Genomic DNA, 25028 nt, shown 5'->3' with positions numbered 1-25028 from the left:
TATTTTCCCTAATATTCAGGACCTAGATTTAAACTTATAATCATATTATCTAAGTATATACATATACATATATATATACACACATACATATGACATGAAAATTAAAGCTATCATGAGAGGAGGAAGAGGTGAAAAGGGGAGGAGGATTGGGAAGCAAGCAAGGGTAATGATATATGTATGAGATGAATGCACAGAACGGGTTGGTACACAAAGGAGGAGGGTCTTTTAGGATGTTGGTAGAGGAGAACAAAGGGCAATGAAACACTGTACGAGTGAGACATAATGAATCACACTGTCTTGCATACTAAGAAAAAATCATTTTAACGAATGTTAAAAGAGCCAGATACAGAGGTCTTGGCAAACGCAGGCTCCTGAGAGATGCATGTGGATTCTGAAAGAATGATGGGAAATGCAAGAAGCATAGATCAGAATGCTCATAGGCCACAGGAATATACATAAACAGGTTGTGGCTTTGTAATCTTGAGATACAAATGAATACACATAGGGCCAAAAAAATTAAGTATGTGCTACATTCTGATGGAATGTCGGTTCTGCTTATGACACTCTCACAGATGTGGCTAAGACAAAATACTTATCAAGTATCACAGGCTGAGGGAATGAAACAGAGCTTATAAGTCAGTAATAGCAGATATCAGCTAGCCTGTTGTCCCAGAGGTGTGATGGAGCCTTTCAATTTACTCAACAGGCAACCTCATTCAGTAAGGAAAATTTGGCAAGGAGGAAACCAATTTTCAATAATGACAAATGTGTGGCAACTGGGCTTCGATCTGCAGACTACAAAAAATTCAATTTTATCTTTGGAAATTCTGCATAATTCCCTTCCTAATTATAAACATCTAAAATGGTAATTAAACTCATCAGAGTCACTCTTTTTCTACTCTGTCCAAGCTCTAACAACACACAAAGAAAAGAATGAAATACAGCTGAATGGAGGCTGCTGTGTGGGGTTTTCTTAGGCACACAAATCAAATTGCATTTTATTGCAGAGAAAGGCCTGTTTAACATATTGGCATAGGTTAATGAGACACTCATGACTTAAATCTGTACAATAATGAGTCAGCAATGCTTCTCCTTCCTAATAGATTCATAATCATTTAAACTTTGCCATCAAAAGCACCATGGAGTGGACTCTCTTGGCAGCTGGGATGTCCCTGCTGCTTATATAAGATGTAAATCGCTTCTTGGGACATTAAAATCTGGTTCCAAGGATAGAAAAGAATAATTATCACAGAGGGTGTTAAATCCAGGAATGGTTTTCTAATACTATACCCCAGGATTCTTACCAGTTGTTAGTCAGTCCAATTTAGAATATTTATTTCACTGTGTTATACATAATTTTCCTTCTTATTGGATTTCTCTGAAGAATTCAGATGCCATTTAGAATTTATAATGATTGTGAATCATAATTTAACGAAGAACTTTGGAGAAAAAAGCCAATAAACTATTAATCACATGATCTGTTCAGTTTGACTTAGTCATGCTTTGTTTGAATCCTAGAAGGGTCTGAAATTTCTGCTACTCAAAGTTTCATAAAGATACAGATAAAAGATAGATAGATGATAGATGATAGCTAGCTAGATAGATAGATAGATAGATAGATAGATAGATAGATAGATAGATGATGTAGGAGTGTCATATACCAATCTGTTGGTTTCATTGGTTAAGAAATAAAGAAACTGCTTGTCTGGCCCTCATAGGTTAAAACATAGGTGGGAGGAGTAAACAGAACAGAATGCTGGGAGGAAGAGGAAGTGAGCTCAGACTCGACAGCTCTCCTCTCAGGGGCAGGCGCCTCAGAGAGATGCCATGCTCCCCTCTCCTGGGCGGATGCAATAGCTCTGCTCTCTGGGACACACACGATGAAGCTCCGACCCAGGATGGACATAGGCTAGAATTTCCCTGGTAAGCAACCACGTGGGCTACAGCAGATTATAAGAAATGGGCTAGTCCAGGTGCGAGAGTTAGCCTAGAAGAGGCTAGATAGAAATGGGCCAAGCAGTGTTTAAATGAATACAATTTGTGTGTTGTTATTTCGGGGCATAAGCTAGCCAGGCTGCCGGAGTGCTGGGGATGCAGCCCCACCGCTCTTATTACTACAGATAGATAGATAGATAGATAGATAGATAGATAGATAGATAGATAGATAGATAGATAGATAAACAGACAGGGAAAAGAATTGAAAAAGAAAGGCAGAGATTAGGTAATGTGAGATTCCCCTCTGTATGCTATGAATATGTTTTATTGTCATTGGTTAATAAAGAAGCTACTTTTGCCCAATGGCTTAACAGAAGATAACCAGGCTTGAATATATATATATATATATATATATATATATATATATATAGAGAGAGAGAGAGAGAGAGAGAGAAGATGGAGTTAGAAAGAAGCATGTAACTGTCACACGTGTCGGATGCCAGACACCGGATGGAACCTTACCAGCAGGCAACAACCACATGGTGATACACAGAGTAATAGAAATGGCTTAATTTAAGATGTAAGAGCTAGCTAGAAATAGTCTAGAGTCATTGGCCAAGCATGCTGCAATTAATATAGTTTCAGTGTGATTATTTCGCATCTGGGTATTTGGAAAACAAATGAGTGGCCTCTGCCTACGACTAGGCTTTTTTCTAAACTCAAAATTAAGATAAAAAAACAAATTTTTATTTCTAAAATAAGCCATTTTTTTTGCATGGTTAGGGAAAAATGACCTCTATGATCCAAATATCTGCCTTACTCTCAGATATTTACTTGCCACTGGGGATCTGGCGCTAACAGTTGAATAAAAGGCAATTCTGTGGATGGAATAGCAATGTTATTCAAATACACCTGCCTAAGGTTCACTATGAAAACTGTAAATTCACAAGTGTGGAGAGGGCTAGGGATGTGTGATCAAACTGATTTAGTTTTAAACCATATAAAAAAAAATTTCCTCTTATCCAGGAGTGTCTGCAGGTAGAAAGGAACTAGGACCAAGAGGGAGAAAGGAAGCCTCAGAGAGCACACAGGCCTCTAAGGACTTCTCTAGGAAGGCTGAGTCTCTCATGGTCAGAGAGACCTTTGTAGGGGTTAAGCTGTGAAGGAAATATATTGTACTGGATACTAGCTTCCAAGAGAAAGACACGAAGGCACTTAGTAGCAGAGGTCACTCTTCATTGAAAGCCCCTCATGATCTGGCGTATCCCAGACATCCACTCTTCTCCCACCCATGACATAGGTCAACGTGAGAGCATCTACACTAGGAAATCCTGATCCCTCGTGGTTACAATGTGTGCAGAGATGATTGAAAAGATTAAACTTTCTAGAGAGGTCTTTAAAGTCTGTTCAGTAACTTGTGTGTTTAGATGTTATTATCAGGGTTTTTCATGTAGAATTCTTCAAGGTCTTCTCTGTGTTTTATAGAGTTGTTTTTCAGGCATATTATCTGCAATGGAGATTCAGAACTAAAAATTCATGGAGAAAAAATGCATTACCAGGCCGCATTAAAAAGAGCACAGATAAAACAAAGTTACATGGTGTCCTAGTTTTGTTTTTAATTGTGGTGTCAAAACACTCTCCAAAATCTACTTGGGGAGGAAATGATTAATTTAACCTTACAGATTCCAGTCCACCATCATGGAAAAAGAAGGGAGGAACTCAAAGCAGAATCTTGAAACACACAATAGGGCTATATTGTTTTCTGGCATGCTTCCAAGCTCACAGTGAGCTGAATTTCATATACAGCCCAGGTCTAACTGCCGGGAATTGCTACTGCCTTCCTTAGGCTAGGTCTTCCAACGCTAGATGTCAATTACAAAACATGCCTACAAACACATCCATAGGTCATTCTGAAGGAGCCAATTCTTCACTTGAGGTTCCCTTTTCCAAGGTGTGTCAAGTTGACAACCAGTATTAACCCCCACTCCATGTGTGTCATCAATGTGCCCAAATAATGAGGCATCTGAATTCCATCTGACCCCTGAAGCCACTAAGAAAATATAGCTTCTTTACAAAACTGACTAAGTAAGTTACTTGTTTCTGCTTTATAGTTCATTAATTTATTTTTGAGTAAGAAATTATCTGATAATTGCTGTGGGACAATGGTCCTTGAATTGCCATAGATTTGTGGCAATAAACATGGCTCTGCCCAGTACCTCCACCACGAAACTAGATTCTCAGAAAGCTAAGGAGTTGGGAGGATTAAACTGTCAAAGCCACAGCTTTAATCCTAACCACATTAAATTAAATAGCAAATTTGAGTCTTAGCAAATTAAAGACTCACATGGTCAGAAAAAGAGAGATATACAGTAAAGATAGATTCAGATTAAGAAAACCTTTAAATGGTTTACAGTCTTTTTAAAATTATATATAGGCTTGGGAGAGAAAAGAAAAATGGATAAAATCTTTAAAATAAGAGAGAAAGAAAGAAAGGAAGAAAGGAAGGAAGGAAGGAAGAAAAAGAAAGAAAGAGAGTAGTTGAGTGTTGTGGCACACACCTTTAATCCCAACACTTGGGAAACAGAGGCAGACGGATCTCTGTGTATTCAAGGTGTGGTGGCACACACTTTTAATCCCAGCACTTGAGAGGCAAAGGCAGGCAGATCTCCGTGAGTTCAAGGATAACCTGGTCTACAGAGTGAATTCCAGGACAGCCAAAGATACACAGAAAAACCTGTCTCAAAAAGCCAAAAAAATAAAATGAAATAAAATAAAAATAAAGGAAATAGAATTTAAAATAAAGCATGTAAAGATGAAAAATACACAGAGAGTATAGATGATGTATGTTATTGTGTTGTCTTTAAATTGTTTGATGGTTAAAGAAAGAGCAAAATCTGCTAAAAGATATTTGATCATAAATGCAGCTGGATTTATCATATATAGATATAGATATATAAATATAATGTTTTGACTTTAAAATTTAAGTCAAAAGATTTGGAAAAGAGGCTTTGCTTTTGTTTCCACTGGAAATGAAAGACTATGGATTCATTCTGCATTAAGAAAAATCAGGTTTGATCAAAGAAGACCCCCTGAGAAATCTCTGATAGGAAGAATGGTCCAGATGTCTGAGTTCTTCATCCAGAACAGTTCATAGACTGCTGCGTGAGATGATCAAGCCTCACAGAATATTCCATTCAGGACTTGATCATAATTCAAAATTTTCTTTAGGTCCCCATAAGATTATCAGTGCCCCCAATCAGCAATAATTAGCCTGGAAAACTATGCCCACATTCCCAAAAAGTGGATTATGGATGTTTGCCTTTGTTTAGAATGTTGCTAACAAGTTTTTATGGATAATGGTCAGGTGAAAAGCTAAACAAAGGAGATTCAATTCAGAGTTCTTGTTTTAAAAAGGGAGGGGGGAAGTGCTGTGGGAAAATGGTCTGTATCTTAAATAAACGCTAATTGGCCAGTAGCCAGGCAGGAAGTACAGATGGGGCAACCAGGCATGAATAGAGGTGGGACAAGGAGAACAGGAGAATCCTGGGAACAGGGAAGTTTCAGTCTGCAGTTGTCAACCAAAGTCAGAAAGGAAGCCCGACACAGAGCAAGCAAGATGTGAGTGCCTCACTGGAAAAGGTACCAAGCCATGTGGCTAACACAGACAAGAATTATGGGCTAATGTAAGTTATAAGAATTAATAAGAAGCCTGAGATAATAGACCAATCAATTTATAATTAATATAGACCTCTGTGTGTCTATTTGAGACTGTATGTATTTATTTGAGACTAAACAGCTGTGTGACCAGGCAGGATAAAAACCTCAGTCAACAAATAGTTAAGATCTTTATTTTAGAGAAACTAGACTGGGGCTAGACAAAAAAGTGTTTTTTTTTCCTGGAGTACATATGTCTAGATGAGTTTATGCATAAGACTATCACTCACACAAACAACTTGACAATATAATCTGATTACATTAAATCAGAGCCTCAGGAAAATTATTGCCCCTCTTTACCATCACTGATTAAAATCTGGGATTTCCTTTAAAATCTAGAAATGGCACATGTCAGCGTAGCACACTGACAGTGTCAATTGACTGCATGACATACCAGGTGTCTGGCTAAGAAATGAGTCCCCAGCAGCTTCAGCAACAGAAGTGATTATCATCACACGGTGTCCTCAATAGCATCTGATGCACAAGTGATTTGCTTTGCTGGGCACATCTAGTCCTCAAGAGAGTGCTAGATGAGCTTTGGAACTATGTCCACTGATTACAACTGCCCTCCTGAATCTGGACTAGTTGTGGCGGCGGCAGCATAACCTTTCTGCATCCCTGTAGATCTTTAATACAGCACAGGAGCAGAAGGATGCTCAAAAAAGTAGTTGCAGACATAATTTTGAGAGAATAGAGGCCTTACTATGGACAACTAAAATGCCTGTATTTAAGTCAGAGGATTCCTCTGTAGCCACATACATTGATCGATGAGGCAGTAGAATACAAACAAACAAAAATGTACTGTACAATCTCTCATGGCCTCTAGGACTTCACTAACTTTTAGAGGCTTGCCTAACATTTGCTGCAAATCATTCAATATTTTATTACATATTTGGGAACGAAGCAGAAGAAGATGTTGAGTGTTTTAGGAAAAATAAATCAGTGTTCTTTCAGATACTTAGAAAACTATTTATGGAAAAACATGAACCACAGTTTCTAATGAGAGGCCAATTCTCTCTGTGTTCCCATAAGTTACTATAAAAGGAGAAGAATCCATATCCGGAAAGGAGGACCATCAACACATTTTGACACATTGCTGAAAAGTAATGTGTAATGCTTGAGGCAAAATAGCCTTTAGGAGGTAATGTTGCAGGGGGTTGTGGGTATTCTTCATTTATGAGAAAGCAGAAAACTGGAATCACTTCTTGAGTCTGATGAACACTCCACTTGTTGTGGCTCCAAAGGGAACTGTTCTCTTCCCATTGGCTTTCTGGTCAATGATGCTGCTTTGGAAGGTGGCCGGACCTTGAGGAGGTGGAGCCTTATCAGAGAAAATGGTCACTAGGGCATGGGGATGAGGTTTTATAAACTTTCCTCAGTTCCTAACATCCCTATAAATATTGTTCTGAGATGTGAGGCCAAGATAAAACTACAACACACTTGTTGCCATCCTGTTAACTGCAGCCATACCTTCCCAGACTTCATGATGGACTGTATGTTATAATTCTGTTGGCCTGCCCTGTCAACTGGCACCCCATCCTTTTATTTTTTATTTTATTTTATTTTTTGCAGGGAACCCTGACTGCTCTTTGGACTGGAGAGGGAGGGAGAGGGGAGTGGGGGGTGGGGAGGTGGAAATTTTTAATAATAAATTTTTTTTAAATATAGAAGATATAATGAAAGAAACTACCACTCACATCCTACCACCCACAAGGAATTGCGATTATACGAGAGAATTTATTGATAAAAAAATAACCCATCCTTTTATAAGACAGACTCCACCTACTTTCAATCTCCCCCTTCCCAAGAAGAGAAGTTGATCTTGCATCTCCTCTCCCCCCATCTCTTTCTTCTTCTGAATAAGAAGGAACCTCTGCCTCTCCGCCTTTCCTCTTTTCTCCCTCTCTATCCTTTCTCTCTTTCTCTCTTCCCTGCATAACCCCCTTACCCTTATATCTTTCTCAATACCACTAAATAAACTCTATATCCAAGTTCTCTCTGCATGGTGTATCTGTTTGTCTCCTAACCTCCTAAGTCTCCCAGCTCGAATTACCAGGGTCATCCACACCATAAATAATAAATCATAACATTGGTTCCATGGTGCAGATCATAAATCATAGCACTGTATCCCCTCAAACTGTGAGCCAAAACATGCCCTTCCTCCTTCAAGTGACTGCTTGCCAGTTACTTAAGTCACATCAAGAACAAAACTGCAAGAAATACTGAACTTGACAGTCTTTTATCCGGGTTACATCACTACATGCTACAGAGGGTTGTTAATTTGGAAAAAAAATGAAAAAGATGCAGCCTGATAGTTTCTAACCTGCTGCGTTAACACATGTACAAACATTGGTGTTGTGGTCTGTTTGTTTGGTTGGCTGGGTTTCTCTTTTAGTATTGTTTGAGAATTCCATACATGCAAAAGGCATACTTTACCAAGTCTGCTGACACTTGCCCTTCTCTCACATCTCTCTCATCTCTCTCAATCCTATTTCTTTCCATTTAATGTGGTCTCTGTTAAAACCCAGAGTCCACTTACTGTGGATGGGTGTAGGAGAAACTATTGGAAAGTGGTGTCCATCACAGAAAATGATGCTTTCCCCTGGAAGCTATTGACTGTAAACTCTCCTCAGCAGATTTGTAGGACTGTATGCCTTCCCCATACTCCCAGGCTGAGATTTTGGCTAGTTGATCTTGTACATACACTTTTGTGTTTTGAAATATATTTTTACTAAATCTTTGAGAATCTCACACATATTTCAAATAATTTTATCAGATCTTTATCATATTTCTTCTTCACTGCTGCCTCTACCTCCTCGAGACATCCCTCACTATGTCCCTCCCCTATCTTCATGGCCTCTGGTTTTAAGACACTGAGTCTAACTAGTGCTCCGTGTATATGTGTGGGTTTGGAGCCATGCCCTGGAACATGGGCAATCTACTAGGGTCTGCATCTGATGAAAGCCAGCTTTCTCACCCCCAGAAGCAATTAGTTAGCAGCTTTTTATTGTTTTTAACCTTAAATTTATAAAATAAATAGATATATGCAATATCTCAAGAAGCTATGCTTTTTACTAGCAAAATTACTCAGAAAAAAAACCCACCACATTTATTTATAATGATTTTTGTCCGAAGTGCCAGCTTTTGCAGGTGGTTAGCTTGAGATTGTAGTTCATGCAATGACACCAGGACTGATCTGAATCTAAGGTTGGACACAGCCCTCACCCTGTGCTAGACCCAGAAACTGCAGTTTTCTACATACCCACAAGATGGCAACATCCCTCCTCCTCTTTTGCTGCGGTCTGAGAACAAATGCATTATCTAGTATACAATCATTTTTAATTTTACTACTGACAATCTGACAGGTCTGCTTAACGTTGCTGAATTGACCTTTGCATGATTTTGTGCTAAATCCTTTCCTTTAACTCCCTTCACTGCTATGTGGAGGACAGAATGCAATTGACTTTACAAACAGTTGGAGAAGAATCAGTCAACAGCACTAGTCAAAAGAGCAGCATGGGCTGGGAGTGGGGGCCGGAGGGAGCAAGCTAGCTGATCACAGACAGGATCTGGAGTTGTAGACCGCGTCACAGACTCGGGTTCAATGACTTGGGTGCATTAACTTACCATCTTTTTATTTAGAGCTCTACTTTATTTTTATTTAGGATCTTGTGCGTCTTAGGCTGGCCCTAAGCTTTAGATTTAGCTGACCTTGATTTCTGACCCTCATGATTTCCTCTTCTAAGAGTTGTGCCTTATGCAGGTTTATGAGGTGCTAGGGAGTAATTCCATAACTTTGTGTGCACTAGGCAAACACTCTATCAACTGAACCCCAGGCCCATAGGCACATAAACGGTGATTGCTAGAGCGGTCATAGACCCCAGAGGAAAAACCCACTAGCTGACATTTTTCTACACTAGAATAATTTATAACTGCATTCTAGATATATAAATGTATAGCCACAAAGAAGTTTAGCTCTTATCTTAATCAAAGAAAGTTCTTTTTCAACAGATGGGAGAGCACTGCAGAGATCAGTAACTGGGTAGAGTGCAGAGAGTACGTGACTGTGGGTCGTGCAGCACCAGTTGCTCCACGTGTAGTCTCCATACCTAAGTTTCAGGGACCACAAAGGGAAAACAAGAAGACCAAGAGACAGGCCATCCACGGGCTATTCCAGAAAGGGAGGATTATAAGAGCCAGTAGAGCAGATAAGAATGACTTAGCATCTAAGAGGGAAGTTGTACCCTTGAAATCTCAAAAATATAGTTGCCTCAGTGAGATCTGATTATTGCGAAAGATCCTGCCCTTAGATGTAGAGATTCGGGTACGTGCAGCTGATGCAGGTCTTCCCCAAGGAAAAGCACCTTGATAGGTTACCCAATCCCAAGCAGTCAGCACTATAAACCCATGTGCATATAAACGACACCAGATGAACACAGTAGGTTAGATAACTGACTGCCTGCCTGTCTGTCAGTCCGTCTACCGTTCTACCTACACACACACATGTAACAATAATAATTGAAGAAGAAAAGGCCATAAATTCAAAAAGTGTGAGTCAAGAGAGGATATGGAGATGATAGAGGGAGGGGTACAAATGATATAAATACGGTACGCATGTATGAAATTCTCAAAAAATGAACAAATTTTATTTCCCTCTCTGCTTCCATATCCTTTGTGTATAAGAGGGCGACTGATTTTTTGGAGTTGATCTTGTATCCTGCCACATTACTAAAGCTGTTTATCAGCTGTAAAAGTTCTTTGGTGGAGTTTTGGGGGTCGCTTATGTACACTATCATATCATCTGCGAATAACGAAAGTTTAACTTCTTCCTTTCCAATTCGAATCCCCTTGATCCCATTATGTTGTCTTATTGCTATTGCTAGAACTTCCAGCACTATATTGAAGAGGTATGGTGAAAGTGGACAGCCTTGTCGTGTTCCTGAGTTAAGCGGGATGGCTTTGAGTTTCTCTCCGTTTAATTTGATGTTAGCTGTCGGTTTGCTGTATATAGCTTTTATTATATTTAGGTATGACCCTTGTATCCCTAATCTCTCCAAGACTTTTAACATAAATTTCAGAGAAGCTTCTCCATTCACGATAGCCACAAACAGCATAAAATATCTTGGGGTAAATCTAACCAAGGAAGTGAAAGATCTATTTGATAAGAACTTTAAGGCATTGAAGAAAGAAATTGAGGAGGATACCAAAAAATGGATGGACATCCCTTGCTCTTGGATTGGGAGGATCAACATAGTAAAAATGGCAATTCTACCAAAGGCAATTTATAGATTCAATGCAATCCCCATCAAGATCCCATCAAAATTCTTCACAGATCTGGAGAGGACAATAATCAACTTTATATGGAAAAACAAAAAACCCAGGATAGCCAAAACAATCCTATACAATAAAGGATTGTCTGGAGGCATTACCATCCCTGACTTCAAACTCTATTACAGAGCTACAGTAATGAAAACAGGGTGGTACTGGCATAAAAACAGAGAAGTCGACCAATGGAATCGTATAGAAGACCCGGATTTAATCCCACAAACCTATGAACACCTCATTTTCGATAAAGGAGCTAAAAGTATACAATGGAAGAAAGAAAGCATCTTCAACAAATGGTGCTGGCACAACTGGATGTCAACCTGTAGAAGAATGAAAATAGACCAATATCTATCACCGTGCACAAAACTCAAGTCCAAATGGATTAAAGACCTCAATATCAGCCCGAAAACACTGAACCTGATAGAAGAGAAAGTGGGAAATACCCTACAACAGATGGGCACAGGTGATCGCTTCTTAGGTATAACCCCAGAAGCACAGACATTAAGGGCAACATTGAATAAATGGGACCTACTAAAACTGAGAAGCTTCTGTAAAGCAAAGGACACTGTCACTAAGACACAAAGGCAACCTACTGACTGGGAGAAGATCTTCACCAACCCCACAACAGACAAAGGTCTGATCTCCAAAATATATAGAGAACTCAAGAAACTAGACTTTAAAAGGCTAATTAACCCAATTAAAAAATGGGGCACTGAACTGAACAGAGAATTCTCAACAGAAGAAGTTCAAATGGCCAAAAGACACTTAAGGTCATGCTCAACCTCCTTAGCGATCAGGGAAATGCAAATCAAAACAACTTTGAGATATCATCTTACACCTGTCAGAATGGCTAAAGTCAAAAACACCAAGGATAGCCTTTGCTGGAGAGGCTGTGGAGGAAGGGGTACACTCATCCATTGCTGGTGGGAATGCAATCTTGTGCAACCACTGTGGAAGTCAGTGTTTCGGTTTCTCAGGAAATTCGGGATCAACCTACCCCTCGACCCAGCAATACCACTCTTGGGAATTTACCCAAGAGATGCTCTATCATATGTCAAAAGCATTTGTTCAACTATGTTCATAGCAGTATTATTTGTAATAGCCAGAACCTGGAAACAACCTAAATGCCCTTCAATGGAAGAATGGATGAAGAAAGTATGGAATATATACACATTAGAGTACTACGCTGCGGTAAAAAACAATGACTTCTCAAATTTTGCATGCAAATGGATGGAAATAGAAAACACTATCCTGAGTGAGGTATCCCAGACCCAAAAAGACGTACATGGGATGTACTCACTCATAATTGGTTTCTAGCCATAAATAGGGGCCACGGAGTCTACAATAGGCGAATCTAAAGAAGCTAAGTAAGAAGGTGAACCCAAGGAAAAACATATAGTTATCCTCTTGGATAAGGGAAGTATACAAAATTGCCGGGGAGAAAAGTGGGATGTTGGGGGTGGGGTGGGATGGGGGTAAGGGGAGATGGGGAGAGAAAAGGTAGAAGGAAAGGAGGGGGGACTTGGGGAAACAGGAGGATCGGGATAAAGGAAGGTTGGATAGGGGAGCACGGAACCCCATTTCTTAGTTAAAGGACCCACTTTAGGATGGGCAGGAGACTTGACCCTAGAGGGGATCCCAGGTGCCCAAGCTGAGGCCCCCAGTTAGTTCCTTGGGCAGCTGAGGATAGGGAACCTGAAATGACCCTATCCTTGAGCAATACTGACGAATATCATGCATATCATCCTAGAACTTTCATCTGGCGATGGATGGAGATAGAGACAGAGACCCACACTGGAACACTGGATAGAGCTCCCAAGGTCCCAAGGAGGAGCAGAAGGAGGGAGAACATGAGCAAAGAAGTCGGGACCACGAGGGGTGCACCCACCCACTGAGACAGTGGAGCTGATCTACTGGGAGCTCACCAAGGCCAGCTGGACTGTTACCAAAAAAAGCATGGGATAAAACTGGACTCTCTGAACATGACGAACAAAGAGGCTGATGAGACGCCAAGGACAGTGGCACGCGGTTTTGATCCAACGCAATGTGCTGGCTTGGTGGGAACCTAGCCAGTTTGGATGTTCACCTTCCTAGATATGGACGGAGGGGGGAGGACCTAGGACTTACCACAGGGCAGGGAACCCTGACTGCTCTTTGGACTGGAGAGGGAGGGGGAGAAAAGTGGGGGGAAGGGGAGAGGGGTGGGAGGAGGGGGAGAAGAATGGGAGGAGGGGGAGGGAAATGGGAGGCTGGGAGGAGGTGGAAATTTGTTTTTTTTCTTTCTTTTCTTTATTCTCCTTTTATCAATAAGAAAAATACATAAAAAAATGAACAAATTTTAAAAATATAAAGAGCATGTTCCTCAAGTGGGCTGCCTGCCATCATGACCCAAGAGCTGGGGTAGCATTGCCTATAGTGAAAAACTGAGTGTTTCATTAATTTATTTAGCTTCAGTCTCACTGACCTGCTGTTGAGAAAGACTTCTGGCAGAACAACATTTTTCTTAAAATGTTGCTTTGAAGTCTAAGTAGAGTGTAACATAAAAAACATAAAACCTTTTCTCCATTACAGTTGAGTACAAAAAGTTGCAGTATTACAAAAGATACATATAGCAGACAAGGGGCTGGAGAAGTGGGAGCCAGTGCTGTAGCTTACAAATGCTCCAGGAACATCACCATTCTTGGGAAGACAGCATACATGCTGGGCACCAACAGCTAGCAAGTTGACTGTACACACTACCCATGTCAGCTTGAATCTAGGGGCCAGACAGTTTATCTTAATATTATATTACTGCCCTTTTTTTCAAAGCTATCTGTTCCTTGAATTGTACACCTCATGCAGTTTGCAACAGCCTTACATAGCCTTTGAGGGCCTATTCTTTGAGAAAAATTTAGTAACACCACCCACCCAAGCACATTCTGTTTTGTGGTTTTGTGTTCCTTGGCTTCTCAGGAACCTGACTGGAAAACATTAAATGTTTCACTCTGCTTTAAGGTTAAAATCACAGATTCAAAGAGAAAACTAGATTTTGCAAAAAATTGAAGAGTCTCTACATATAATATGGGAGTCTTGGGCCTTATTCTGGGATCTAGTCTAGTAAATTCTAACAAAAATCTCTCGACAGGTAACAGGACTTGATTGTTCTGATGTCCTGATCACTCCAATCAAACGAATTTGGCAGACGTGAGGTAAGATGAGCTCTTATTACTCACCTCCTGTACCACTTTCCCCCATTACAACTTGTTCTCTTTTCTGTTGAAGAACAGAAGACCCTAACAGAAGCAGGCAGGGCCAGGATGAGCCAGTATTTTCCAAGAATGGGACCCAGCCAGACATCATATGGTTCCCAGGGAAACTCTGTGCTTTGTACCTTATATCTAAAGTCTGGGAAAAAAAGTCCAGGGTTTGTGACAGTTGTCATGGACCTGGGAGGCTCTGGGAAGAGATATCAACTGGACATTGTTTTATTGTCAGACTACAATAGGTTCAAATATATATTAACATATATTAACATGGGCACAAATAAATCAGCATATGCAAGGCTCCTTCCTTTCAAGAACACTATGCATGTACTCCACGAAGCAATGAATCCAAGTTCTATGTTTGGAGGTAGGGAGCTGATTTCGATGAAGTTTAGCTTTTTGAAAGCCCTGTGGGCTAAAATTGAGTTATTTGAAAAATTTGATGCTACACTAGGCAGCAAGTTTAATCAGCCTATCTCTGAGCAGTGGAGCATGTCTAATCCTTCCCAGCTGTCCCCACCCAGAGGTCTTCACGAGGTCTACATACTTACAATTTTCAGATGAGATAAAAGTCTCATGACATCTGCCATATCAGCCAGGATTAGCAAGCGTGTCACAGCCGACAGCAGTGCCCGTGCTGCCCGCACCATGGTGCCACGCTTGACTGAAGAGCAAGGGTCATCAGCAAACTCAGAGGAGGCGATCCGCATCGTCTCACCTGCAAGACAAACACAAAGAGGCAGGTGTTTAGTGAGGATGCTGAGAGTATCGTGAACTTAGACATCTGTTGATATCCGATACTGACCTCCAATACTGACCTCACTGCAAAGCTGGCACCTCTGAAATGCCAGTGTCAGAGAGGGCCTTTTAAGTTTAGCTTCCCACACTGCATGAACAGAACTGGTGGGCAAAGGGAGGTATTATCTTATACTATGGTGGAAAACCATGCTTTTAACACCAATAAGAAAGTCATTTAATACATTTGATCTGAAAGCTGAGATTAAATTATCTTAAACTTAAGTCTTCCATTTCTCCATTTCCTTCGAGTCGATGGCTAGTTCAGGTGGCTGACATCCAAGTTTCGAGTTAATTACTTTCTAGGTTGCTTTCTGTTGCTGTGATAAACACCATGACTATAAGCAACTTGGGGAAGGAAGGGATTTCTTTCACTTATACTTCCTGGACACAGCCCATCATTGAGGAAGGTTAAGGCAGGAAACTCAAGCATGAACCAAATCAGAAAACATGAAGGAGAAGGAACAAGCTTATTGGCTTATGCTCATAGTCAGCTAGCTGTTTTCTGTAGCCTAGATCTATAGGTGTAGGGATGATACAACTCAGAGTTAGGCTGGGCCACCCCACAACAATCATCAGTTATGAAAATCTCTCACAGATACGTCCCGAGGCCAGTCGGGTAGAGGTTCACTCAGCCTATGGGCCTCCAGGTTCTGTTAAGTTGATGATACACACAGTACCCATGACACCATTGGTGGAGGACTGACTCTTAAAACAATAAACTCTTAAAACCTACTCTCAGGAGACTGATGCAGGAGGATAACCACAAGTTAGAAGTCAGTCTAATTTAAATATATTAAGTTCTAGGTTAGGTAAGCCTGCATAGCAAGAACATCTAAAAAAAGTGAAAAAGAAAGAAAAATAAAGAAAGAAAATACCCACAAAAGACTAATCTTTTAACTGGTGTAACAAAACAACAACAACAACAAACCTAAGCACAAAGACACCCAAGATCCAAGCTTCCAACTCACTCTTAAAGCTTCCTCTCTACTGTGGAGAACATTTAGAAAACCTGTCTATAGTAGACACCTGCCACATTTTGAAATGGGTTTTAAAATTTAGACAACATCTAGAAATATCTGTCCCATCCTAAGGAGCTCACTCTCTCAGGGGGAAGCTGGCTTCTAAACAGTACCAGAATCCAGTAATGAAGTGTCAGACGCATGAGGAAAAATGGAGGCGATGGAGAGAAACTAATGGTTTCCTCGTTTAGTACAAGAGTGGCATGAGGGAGAGCAGCCTTCTCTCATGAGCTGTGACAAGTGATGCCCTCCCCTCAGGCACAGTGATGGACACTGCATGGAACTGGTGCTGAGGCTGAGGCTGAGTGTTGGGAACTGTGACCGCATGGAAGGGCATGCGAGAAAGGGGCTGTGAGATTCAGATTGTACCCCTGTCAGAGAGAAAGGGACTCAAGTGGATCTTTGTTATTGGAAGTTATGTCAGGCATATGACATAAAGTAAATCAGGCAGGGGGTGACAAGGAAAGAAAAACGGGGCAACAGGACAATTGCAGTTAGAGTAAGAACAGGGAGAAGACTTGGACCAGGAATGAAAAGGAATAATATAAAGAAGGGGCCGAAGTATGGTCAGAGGGCTTTGAAATAAGAGCCAGTGAATTCTGTGAAAAAAAAGTGGGAACTGATCATGAATAATAAAGATGCAGGAGTTGCATATATACAAAGAGGGACACAAGAGGTGGAAAACAGAGGGCAATGATTAAGGATGATAAGCCTGATACTGTATTGAGGAAAAACATCCATCCAGTAGAGGAGAAAGGCTGGTAGGAAGCATAAACAGAGCTTTATATAGCAGGTATTTAGATACAGACAACCTTCAATAAACCAGAGAAGTGCAGTTGATTGAACCTGTTGTTTGACTGGTAATGAAACAGTTTATTAAATTATTTAATAGAAGTGATATGGTTCTTTTCTCAAGAAACCCCCAACAAACTTATAGAAAGCCAATGATAGTTTGAGTTTGTGCATTCTGTCACTTGTGCTAATACACAAGGGGAAAGAAACCGATCATTTTATAAGCAGGTCAACATAGCCTGCAATTCTCTTAATTGGAGTTGTAGTTCATTTGCCCTTCATAGCAATCTGATTTTCTGTTGAGTGTGGGCACACAGGAAATGTGGACATATAGGAAATTGTACTATATCATTGGGTCCTTGAAAGACTCCATATCACCTACACAAAGTACAATTTCCTAATAGCCTGCTTAGACTTTATGCATAGGTGGAAAATAAAAACAATCCATGATGAACAAAAAGAAGTTTGGAGAAACTTAAAATTTCATTTTTGTGTCAGTACAATGGTGGACTGCTAAGACACACAATCCTTGTAAGTCTAATATAGATTTCTAATAAAGGCTGCAGCTATTAAATGCTTATTCAGTACATATGTCCCACGCTTCACACACACACACACACACACACACAAACACACACACACACACAGAGAGAGAGAGAGAGAGAGAGAGAGAGAGAGAGAGACATACACAGATGAATGTTTTAGCCATGCTTAAAATAAATCATTACAAAATATATATGTATCAAACAAAAGAAAGCCAATATACATTTTTCAATGTTGTTGGAAAGACCATTATACTATACACCAATACAAATCAAAAGAGGATCACCACAGAGAAAGCAGAATACCTTTTTCAAAGCTACCAATTAGAAGTTACTTACTGGGAATAGACTTTATTTTTCACAACAAAGTAAGAATTATCATACACATACACAAAGAGAGAGAGAGAGAGAGAGAGAGAGAGAGAGAGAGAGAGAGAGAGAGAGAGAGAGAGAGAGAGAGGGAGAGAGATTGAGGGAGAGAGAGTGCTAGGGAGTTACTTGAATGATTCCAATTTCTACTGGTTAAACTGGGGTGAGCTCTACATTGTGTAAGGAGTGACCACTAGGATAGGGTTAGTCACAGAACAGATGACATCAAAATGACAATTTAGTCTAACCCCCCCCAACTCCTCCCCCCACCAGTACATGCAGGGGGAGTATACTTAAACAAACTGTGCCTAACCAATTGGATTTTCCAGTTCAGGTACTCAAACAGTGGATCAGGGTAACACTTTGTAAAACCACTTTACACAAGTCGGTCATAAGGTGACCAAGAGTGTATCAAAGTCAAAGGGTGACAAAGGTATCAGGACAGAGTTGTAGTCAATCAATCTGGGGCACACACAGCCACTACTGGTAAAGCAGGAGGTCAGGGTGGACAGAAAGTTCTGGAAAGCCTCATGGGTAGGATTCAGAATTAACACATAAAACAACATCAAAAACAAACAAACAAAAATCATCAAGATTAAAGCTGGGACTTTTTCCGTTTCCCCACAAAGGCTAGCTGAAACATAGAGCGGCATTCCAGAGTGTCTGAGAGCAACCTCTGATGCATTATAATACTAAACAAATGTACACACATAGAAGGGGATTTAAGACAGTGGGCTGAGGCCATAGCTTAGCCGACAATTCTTTGTCTACCATGCACAATGTCCTGGCCTTGATTTCCAGCTCTGCTAAATAAACACTTTTGATGTCAAGTTGGCTGAATGAGTATAGGTGTTTGTTATGAAACCTGATGAGCTGAGTTTGATCACACATGGTAGAAGAAACCAATTCCTAAAGTTGTTCTCTGATCTCCTCATGTTGGCTGTGGCACACGAACATGCACTGACCCCCAACAAACTAAATAAGTAAAAATTAATAGGGTACTAATGGGGCATTTAACCCACGAGGATCTATGTAAAACTTAATGTAAATGACAAGAGTATGAGTGAGAAGATCTATGCTATAAGTGATGGATGGAGATAGAGACAGAGACCCACACTGGAGCACTGGACTGAGCTCCCAAGGTCCCAATGAGGAGCAGAAGGAGGGAGAACATGAGCAAAGAAGTAGGGACCATGAGGGGTGCACCCACCCACTGAGACAGTGGAGCTGATCTATTGGGGGCTCACCAAGGCCAGCTGGACTGTGACTGAAAAAGCATGGGATACAACCAGACTCTCTGAACATGGCGAACAATGAGGGCTGATGAGAAGCCAAGGACAATGGCACAGGGTTTTGATCCTACTTAATGTGCTGGCTTTGTGGGAGCCTAGCCAGTTTGGATGTTCACCTTCCTAAATATGGACGGAGGGGGGAGGACCTTGGACTTTCCACAGGGCAGGGAACCCCGACTGTTCTTTGGACTGGAGGGGGAGGGAGAGAGGAGTGGGGGGAGGGGGAGGAGGGTGGGAGGAGGGGGAGAAGGGTGGGAGGAGGGGGAAGGAAATTGGAGTCTGGGAGGAGGCAGAAACTTGTTTTTTTCCTTTTCTCAATAAAAAAAAATGAAAAAAAAAGAGTGATCTAAGTAAGCTAATGTAAAGTCACATAAAAGCCCTAACTCAGCACATCCCAGCCTGAAGATGTTCAAGTATCCCTGCTCTGGCCTGCTCCCCCTTGGAAGATGGAGTTTCATTTTAATAGATTTCCCCTGATTCAGCATTAACTGTGGATCTCTGTTCCAGTCTTTCTGTAGGGACACAAGAACCAGGAAACTACCCAATGATGCCCTTCTAAAGCCCAGTCTCATTCACTGTTACAGGCAGTGAGTTGTCTGATAGATACTCAGTAGAAAAGAAAGAGAAAAGAAAAGAGGAATAAAAAGAGACATATACAGATAGAGAAGGAGTGGTGAAAACAGACAGAAGCAAAATAGAAGCAGACTGAGAAAGAAGAAAAGGAGAAAGAGACGGAAGGAGGGAGAGAGGGAGGGTAGGATGGAGTAAGGAAGGATGGAAAGGAGAAAGGAAGGGAAGCTGGTGAGAAAGAGAGAGAGAGAGAGAGAGAGAGAGAGAGAGAGAGAGAGAGCGAGCACACTCTCCCCTGAGAAAATGTGTTTGTAAATGTAAATCTCAGGCTAGGTTCTAAGAGTTCTCTGAGATAAATAGCAGGTAATTCTATTAGCTTTAAATAAGAAACTAAGAGCCCATTCTGAGCAGATACAAATGAGCTCACACGTTGTTAAAGATTCCGAAGAAAAGCTAATGTGAAATCCGTGATAACACTAATGTGCCTTATATCCCTGCAGCTTTAGGATTACTGGCTCAAAACAGAAATCTATATTACAATATGATAGGCAAGTTTATCATGATAAAATTAGCTATTTTCTCAGGAAACTGCTTTTCCATAGGACTGAAATAATCAACTGGGAAATGACAGAGTGTGTAGGGAAGTAGACGGGCCCTAGATAGAGGAAGAGATCTACTCTCTCTCTCTCTCTCTCTCTCTCTCTCTCTCTCTCTCTCTCTCTGTGTGTGTGTGTGTGTGTGTGTGTGTGTGTGTGTAAATATTCAATCTCCGTTACTTGATTATAAATCTAACTGGGGCTCTGCTGCCCTATGAAGTCTCTGATTTCCTTAAGCCCCCATCACCTGCTGGGAAGAAAAGTCGCGTGAGTGATGGCTTGGAATCAACCAGTCGTGTGCAGTTCTCTCACAGGAACATTGATTTTAAACACTCCACATACTTTAACTCATGGATTAAAGGTGAAAAGCCCTCCCCTGTATTTACAGCCCTGTGCATTTGTATGTAAATTGCAAAATGGGAACTGCATATGCGAGAAAACCATCAAGCTTTTGTCTTTCTGAGTTTGAATCACCTCTATTAATACTTGACTTTGCAGCTCTGAGGACACCTGTGACACAAAAACAGAAAAGATGCCAGGAAGGAAGAGGAAATACAGGAGAGAGCCAGGAAGGAAGGGAATGAGGTGGGAGGAGAATCAAACAAAATATTCTGTTTGAGAATCTACTTAATAGCCTATATAATAATTTATAAACAAAAAGAGAGTTGAAATGAGAGAATAGGATTTTAAAATCAGCAAGACCCAGGCTCTCACTCTAGATGTTGCTAAATATATGAGTTGAGTGCTCATGAGACTATGATGTTTACATCCCTCAACCTTAAGATGAGAGTGAAATAGTGCTAATGCTCTCACAGAATGGAGCTACTAAAGATGATGTACTCAAGTCTCCAAATAAGCACTTACCTATAATAGGGGCTACTGTGGTTCAAATGAGACATGTCTGCCACGGGCTTAAACATGTGCTTAAATAGCTGGTGCCCAGCTGAAGGTCCTATTTGGGAGGGCTATGGGACCTCAAGAAGGTACAAACTCCATGGATGGAGTGGGTCACAAGGGTCAGGCTTGAGGCTTTACAGCCTGCCCTCACTTCCTGCTCAAACTGTCTCCGGACTGCAGCTGCAATGTGGCGACAGAGCTTCCTGCTCCCGAGTCCTTGCCTTCATCACCCTCTGCCATGTCTTCCCTGCCACCATGGACTATATAACTTTGGAACCTCAGGAACCTCAGGCTAAATAAATTTCTTTCTTTTAGGTTGCTGCTGGCAGGCCTTTTTTTTTTCTCTCACAGCAATATAAAGGTAACCAATATTGGTAGTATGATTACTATTATTTATTCATGCAGTTTCTAGCCTTCATTGCTTGCCTAGGTACTCAGACTACCATGGAGGCATCAGACTTTGTACGCACAGCCAAGCATAATCTTGATGTAATATGAACTAATATGTGTAGCAATGAACCATAGTGACTATGCTGATAATGGGTTGGAAGTCAATCACAATCCAAAACGACCCAAGAACATGGCTCATCCTTTGGAGAGTGGTCTGCATATAAGACAAACACATTCTAGGTATCTGATCTCTGAACTACTGGAAATCGGTGAGGTGAGACTGAGAAAGTACAAGGCGATGGGAGAGACAACACAGATGGTTGCCAGCCTGCCACCCTGAAGGCTTAGCTCACAGCTCCTTTGCTTCCTCTTAGCAGGGGCACCTAAGGGTTTTACTTCCTAAATCTAAACTGTGAAAATGAAGAAAAACGCAAGCTGCAGAGTGAGCACTGCAAAGCAACCAGAACACCAGCAAACAATGGTCCAAGAAGCCAAGAGGAGCACGACGTTCCAGCGACCTTCCTTTGCCTGATGTGGGGATAGGCAGTGACGCTATTTTCATTTCTAAGTAACCAGGCGTCTATATGATGAGGGAAAACCACGAACAATTAAAAGGAACCAAAAATAACATTCATAGTTCTAACTTAAGGACATTTGATGACCTGCCTTCTGGAAATTTCTTTGCATCTGCATTTTTTCAACAATAAATTGTTTGATCATATCATGACCCTTTTGTCTACTTACACAAAATACTGACAGTTACTAAACTTTTTCCCCCTTTCCCAACATGGAATTTATAAATCAGGTGAGGAAAAAGTCACAAAAGTCTCCATCTTCCATCATTTTAGCTCTGTCTCTGTTTCTCTGTCTCTCCCTTCTCTGTGTCATTGTTTATTGAGAAAGGGTTTCCTGCATCCCTGGCTGATGTAGGATGTCATCCGTGAGCAGATCATTTGTGAACACCAAATCCTTCTTTCTCCTTTCCAGGCTCTAGGGATGCAGGTAGTGCAGCCAGCCCTCCAGGGAGTTATTTTTCCCCTTTTCATAACAAGCTATGAGTCAAGTTTTGCACATATTCTTCTTAAGGTACAAATCTCTAAGGCTATTGAAAAATGGGTACTGTTTAGCCATGTGACAATGACAAACAATATCATTTTTGCAGAATAAAATAAGATACAGAGGTAAGTACTTCACTAGCCATTTCTTTAAGCTTTGGCCATTTCAGCTACTTGAACAACATATTGCCATAGAAACTTCCTATTCATAAAACTGTTTTCTAAAATTCTGTGCATTATCACCATGGCTCATCATTCATATTCCTCATGCACATTACTTTATGATTATGCCCAACTGTGCATACACAGACCAATGCCTCCATGGCAGCCTAAATACCAGGGTGAGCATCTTTTGCTACTACTTTTTAAAATTCTAGCATCATTTAAACATATACCCTGACATGAAACAATAAATATTTTATTGGACTGTTATTTTCTTTCTTAATTTACTTAATATTTATGAACACATATAATGTATTTTTAAGCAGTTTAAAACATTAATTGAGTAGACAGTAATGGAGAGTGGGACTTCTGAATGTTTGACGGTGCTGTAGCACTCAAAGACCCAACCCTACTCCAACTGGCTCATTTTCGAAGCATAGAAGGAAATATGCGTGAACATACCGTCAGTTGTGATAAAGCAATCTGAAATGAGTAAATGGCCAAGGTGGAGGAAAATACAGAACTTGTGATGTTTCCCTAGTGGGACCTTAACACCTGATACCTGCCCTTCATCCTGTTTGGTGGTCGGAGCTGTCAGTTCTCATTTCTCAGGAAATATCCTGAGTTGCTTGAGGATTTGGAAAGATCCATTGAGCAGTCATCGATTTAGCTGAGGACCTCTGAGTTAAGTAAAGGCAAGGGTATCACTGTGAGAAGGTATTCATGAGGAGGGGGCTGATGCTGCCAGGAGACCCACGATTCTTCTGCTTTACAGATCCCGTTAGTTTCTGTGTATATGGACTTGATGACGCTTTCAGTCTTAGGATCCTTTTCATTAGTCTCAGTATTAAAACATGGTTATAAGTGGTCCTCCCTCTTTGTCTTTTTAAGGGGTCAAGATGTTCCAAGTCCTATTCAGAAAAACTTAACTGTACCAAGGCATGACTGCTAGAGAGAGTCTGATGGGGTAAGTACTCTCATGCCATCATTTATCCCAGAACAAGTGAAGAGATAAAGAGAAGCTTACTTGACCAGGGTCAACCACATGGTAAGTGGCAGAGTATTGAGAGACAGCTAGCTCTAGAAACAATGCTTAGAAATAACCCTTAATAGCTGCTTGCTCCATTACAAGTATCTGTTGGCGTAGTTCTGAGTGGCCTGAGATTAGAAGTTGAAGACCTATCTACCTGCTTATTTGTTGAGTGTAGGAAAGCTGAAAAGAAGAAAGGAAGAAGAAAGAGAAGAAATAGTAGAAAAAGAGAAGGGACAGGAACAGAATGGAGAATGGGAGGAATAGGAGATGAAAGCAGTAGGGAGGAAGGACATAAACAGGATCATTTTTAAGAATTATCCCAGGTATGCCACTTCCTTTTGTCAGAGTAGGGCTTGTTTTGGACTGCCTCTGCCTTGCCCTGGCCTGGAAGTTGGCCAGTGTAAAAACCATGATTGCCACACATTAATTTTTCTGCCCCTGACAGGTAAGGCGTCTTAGATGGTGTGGTAATACCTTGTTATGAAAAAATATCTCTTCCACTCCAAGAGACTAGAGCATTTGCTAGACCTCACATCCAGAGTTAATAACACACCTTGAAGTTATGGAAGACTGCTCTTTTACTGTGTACTAAGTCTGCATGTGTAACCTGATTTAAAGAGAACAGCTTAGCAATTCATCTTACTTCTCAAGGATTTCCCATGTAATCAGTTTTCACAGTCTCAGCGAATGCATAACTGTAATCTTAAATTAAGTCCTCTTCCATACCTCCAAACCAGACTGAGGCATGTGTGCTTAAATGTTATGATAGAGTACGAGGAAACAACAAATACGTAGAAACTAACTCTATAGAATAAACAGCACAAGTTCTGGAAGTTACATGGATATGAGTTTAGACATTTGTTTCCAGTGGTGCTTGCTGTACTGTTTCTTATCCAGGTTGGTTGGGGGTAGATGCAATCAGGAAAGATGCTTTCCTTGTGAACCCTGATAAAGATTTCCAAGAGGTTCCCCCATTTCTTCACATGTGATACTTTCTAGGTTGTCAAAAAAAAACAGAGAGAGGAAAAAATTCCTTTGTGGAGGACACAGACACACAGACACAGGGACAGACAGATTCACAAAACAGCATCTGGGAAGGCACAGATTCAGTCTCAAACAAAAGAGAGACAGGGAAAGAAAAGACACAAGGAGAGAGAAGTAAAAGATTCAAATCTGGACATTCTCTTTGTTAAATTGCTCCGAGGTGAAGTGTTTTTAATTTTATTTTTATTTAATGTGTCACTGATGCTTCATTGGTTACTCTGAGTTATCATTAGTGAATTCAAATCAAAGCAAG

The 25028-nt window shown here is 40.8% G+C and overlaps 1 protein-coding gene across 4 annotated transcripts in view; it reads right to left on the bottom strand.

Annotated features, from left to right (window-relative positions):
* Ctnna2 (catenin alpha 2) overlaps window positions 1-25028 on the bottom strand; it is a 1099183-nt gene that overhangs the window by 761097 nt on the left and 313058 nt on the right. For all 4 annotated transcript variants that reach the window (XM_075983800.1, XM_075983801.1, XM_075983798.1 and 1 more), the window contains exon 4: window positions 14768-14934. In XM_075983800.1, coding sequence (XP_075839915.1) covers window positions 14768-14934 — 167 coding nt within the window. The remainder of the gene's footprint in view (window positions 1-14767; window positions 14935-25028) is intronic.

The sequence above is a fragment of the Microtus pennsylvanicus genome, chromosome 8 (assembly GCF_037038515.1).
Source record: "Microtus pennsylvanicus isolate mMicPen1 chromosome 8, mMicPen1.hap1, whole genome shotgun sequence".
In the NCBI taxonomy this organism is placed as follows: domain Eukaryota; kingdom Metazoa; phylum Chordata; class Mammalia; order Rodentia; family Cricetidae; genus Microtus; species Microtus pennsylvanicus.
Note: the sequence above shows the minus strand (reverse complement) of the source record. Positions and strands in the feature narration are given on the sequence as shown.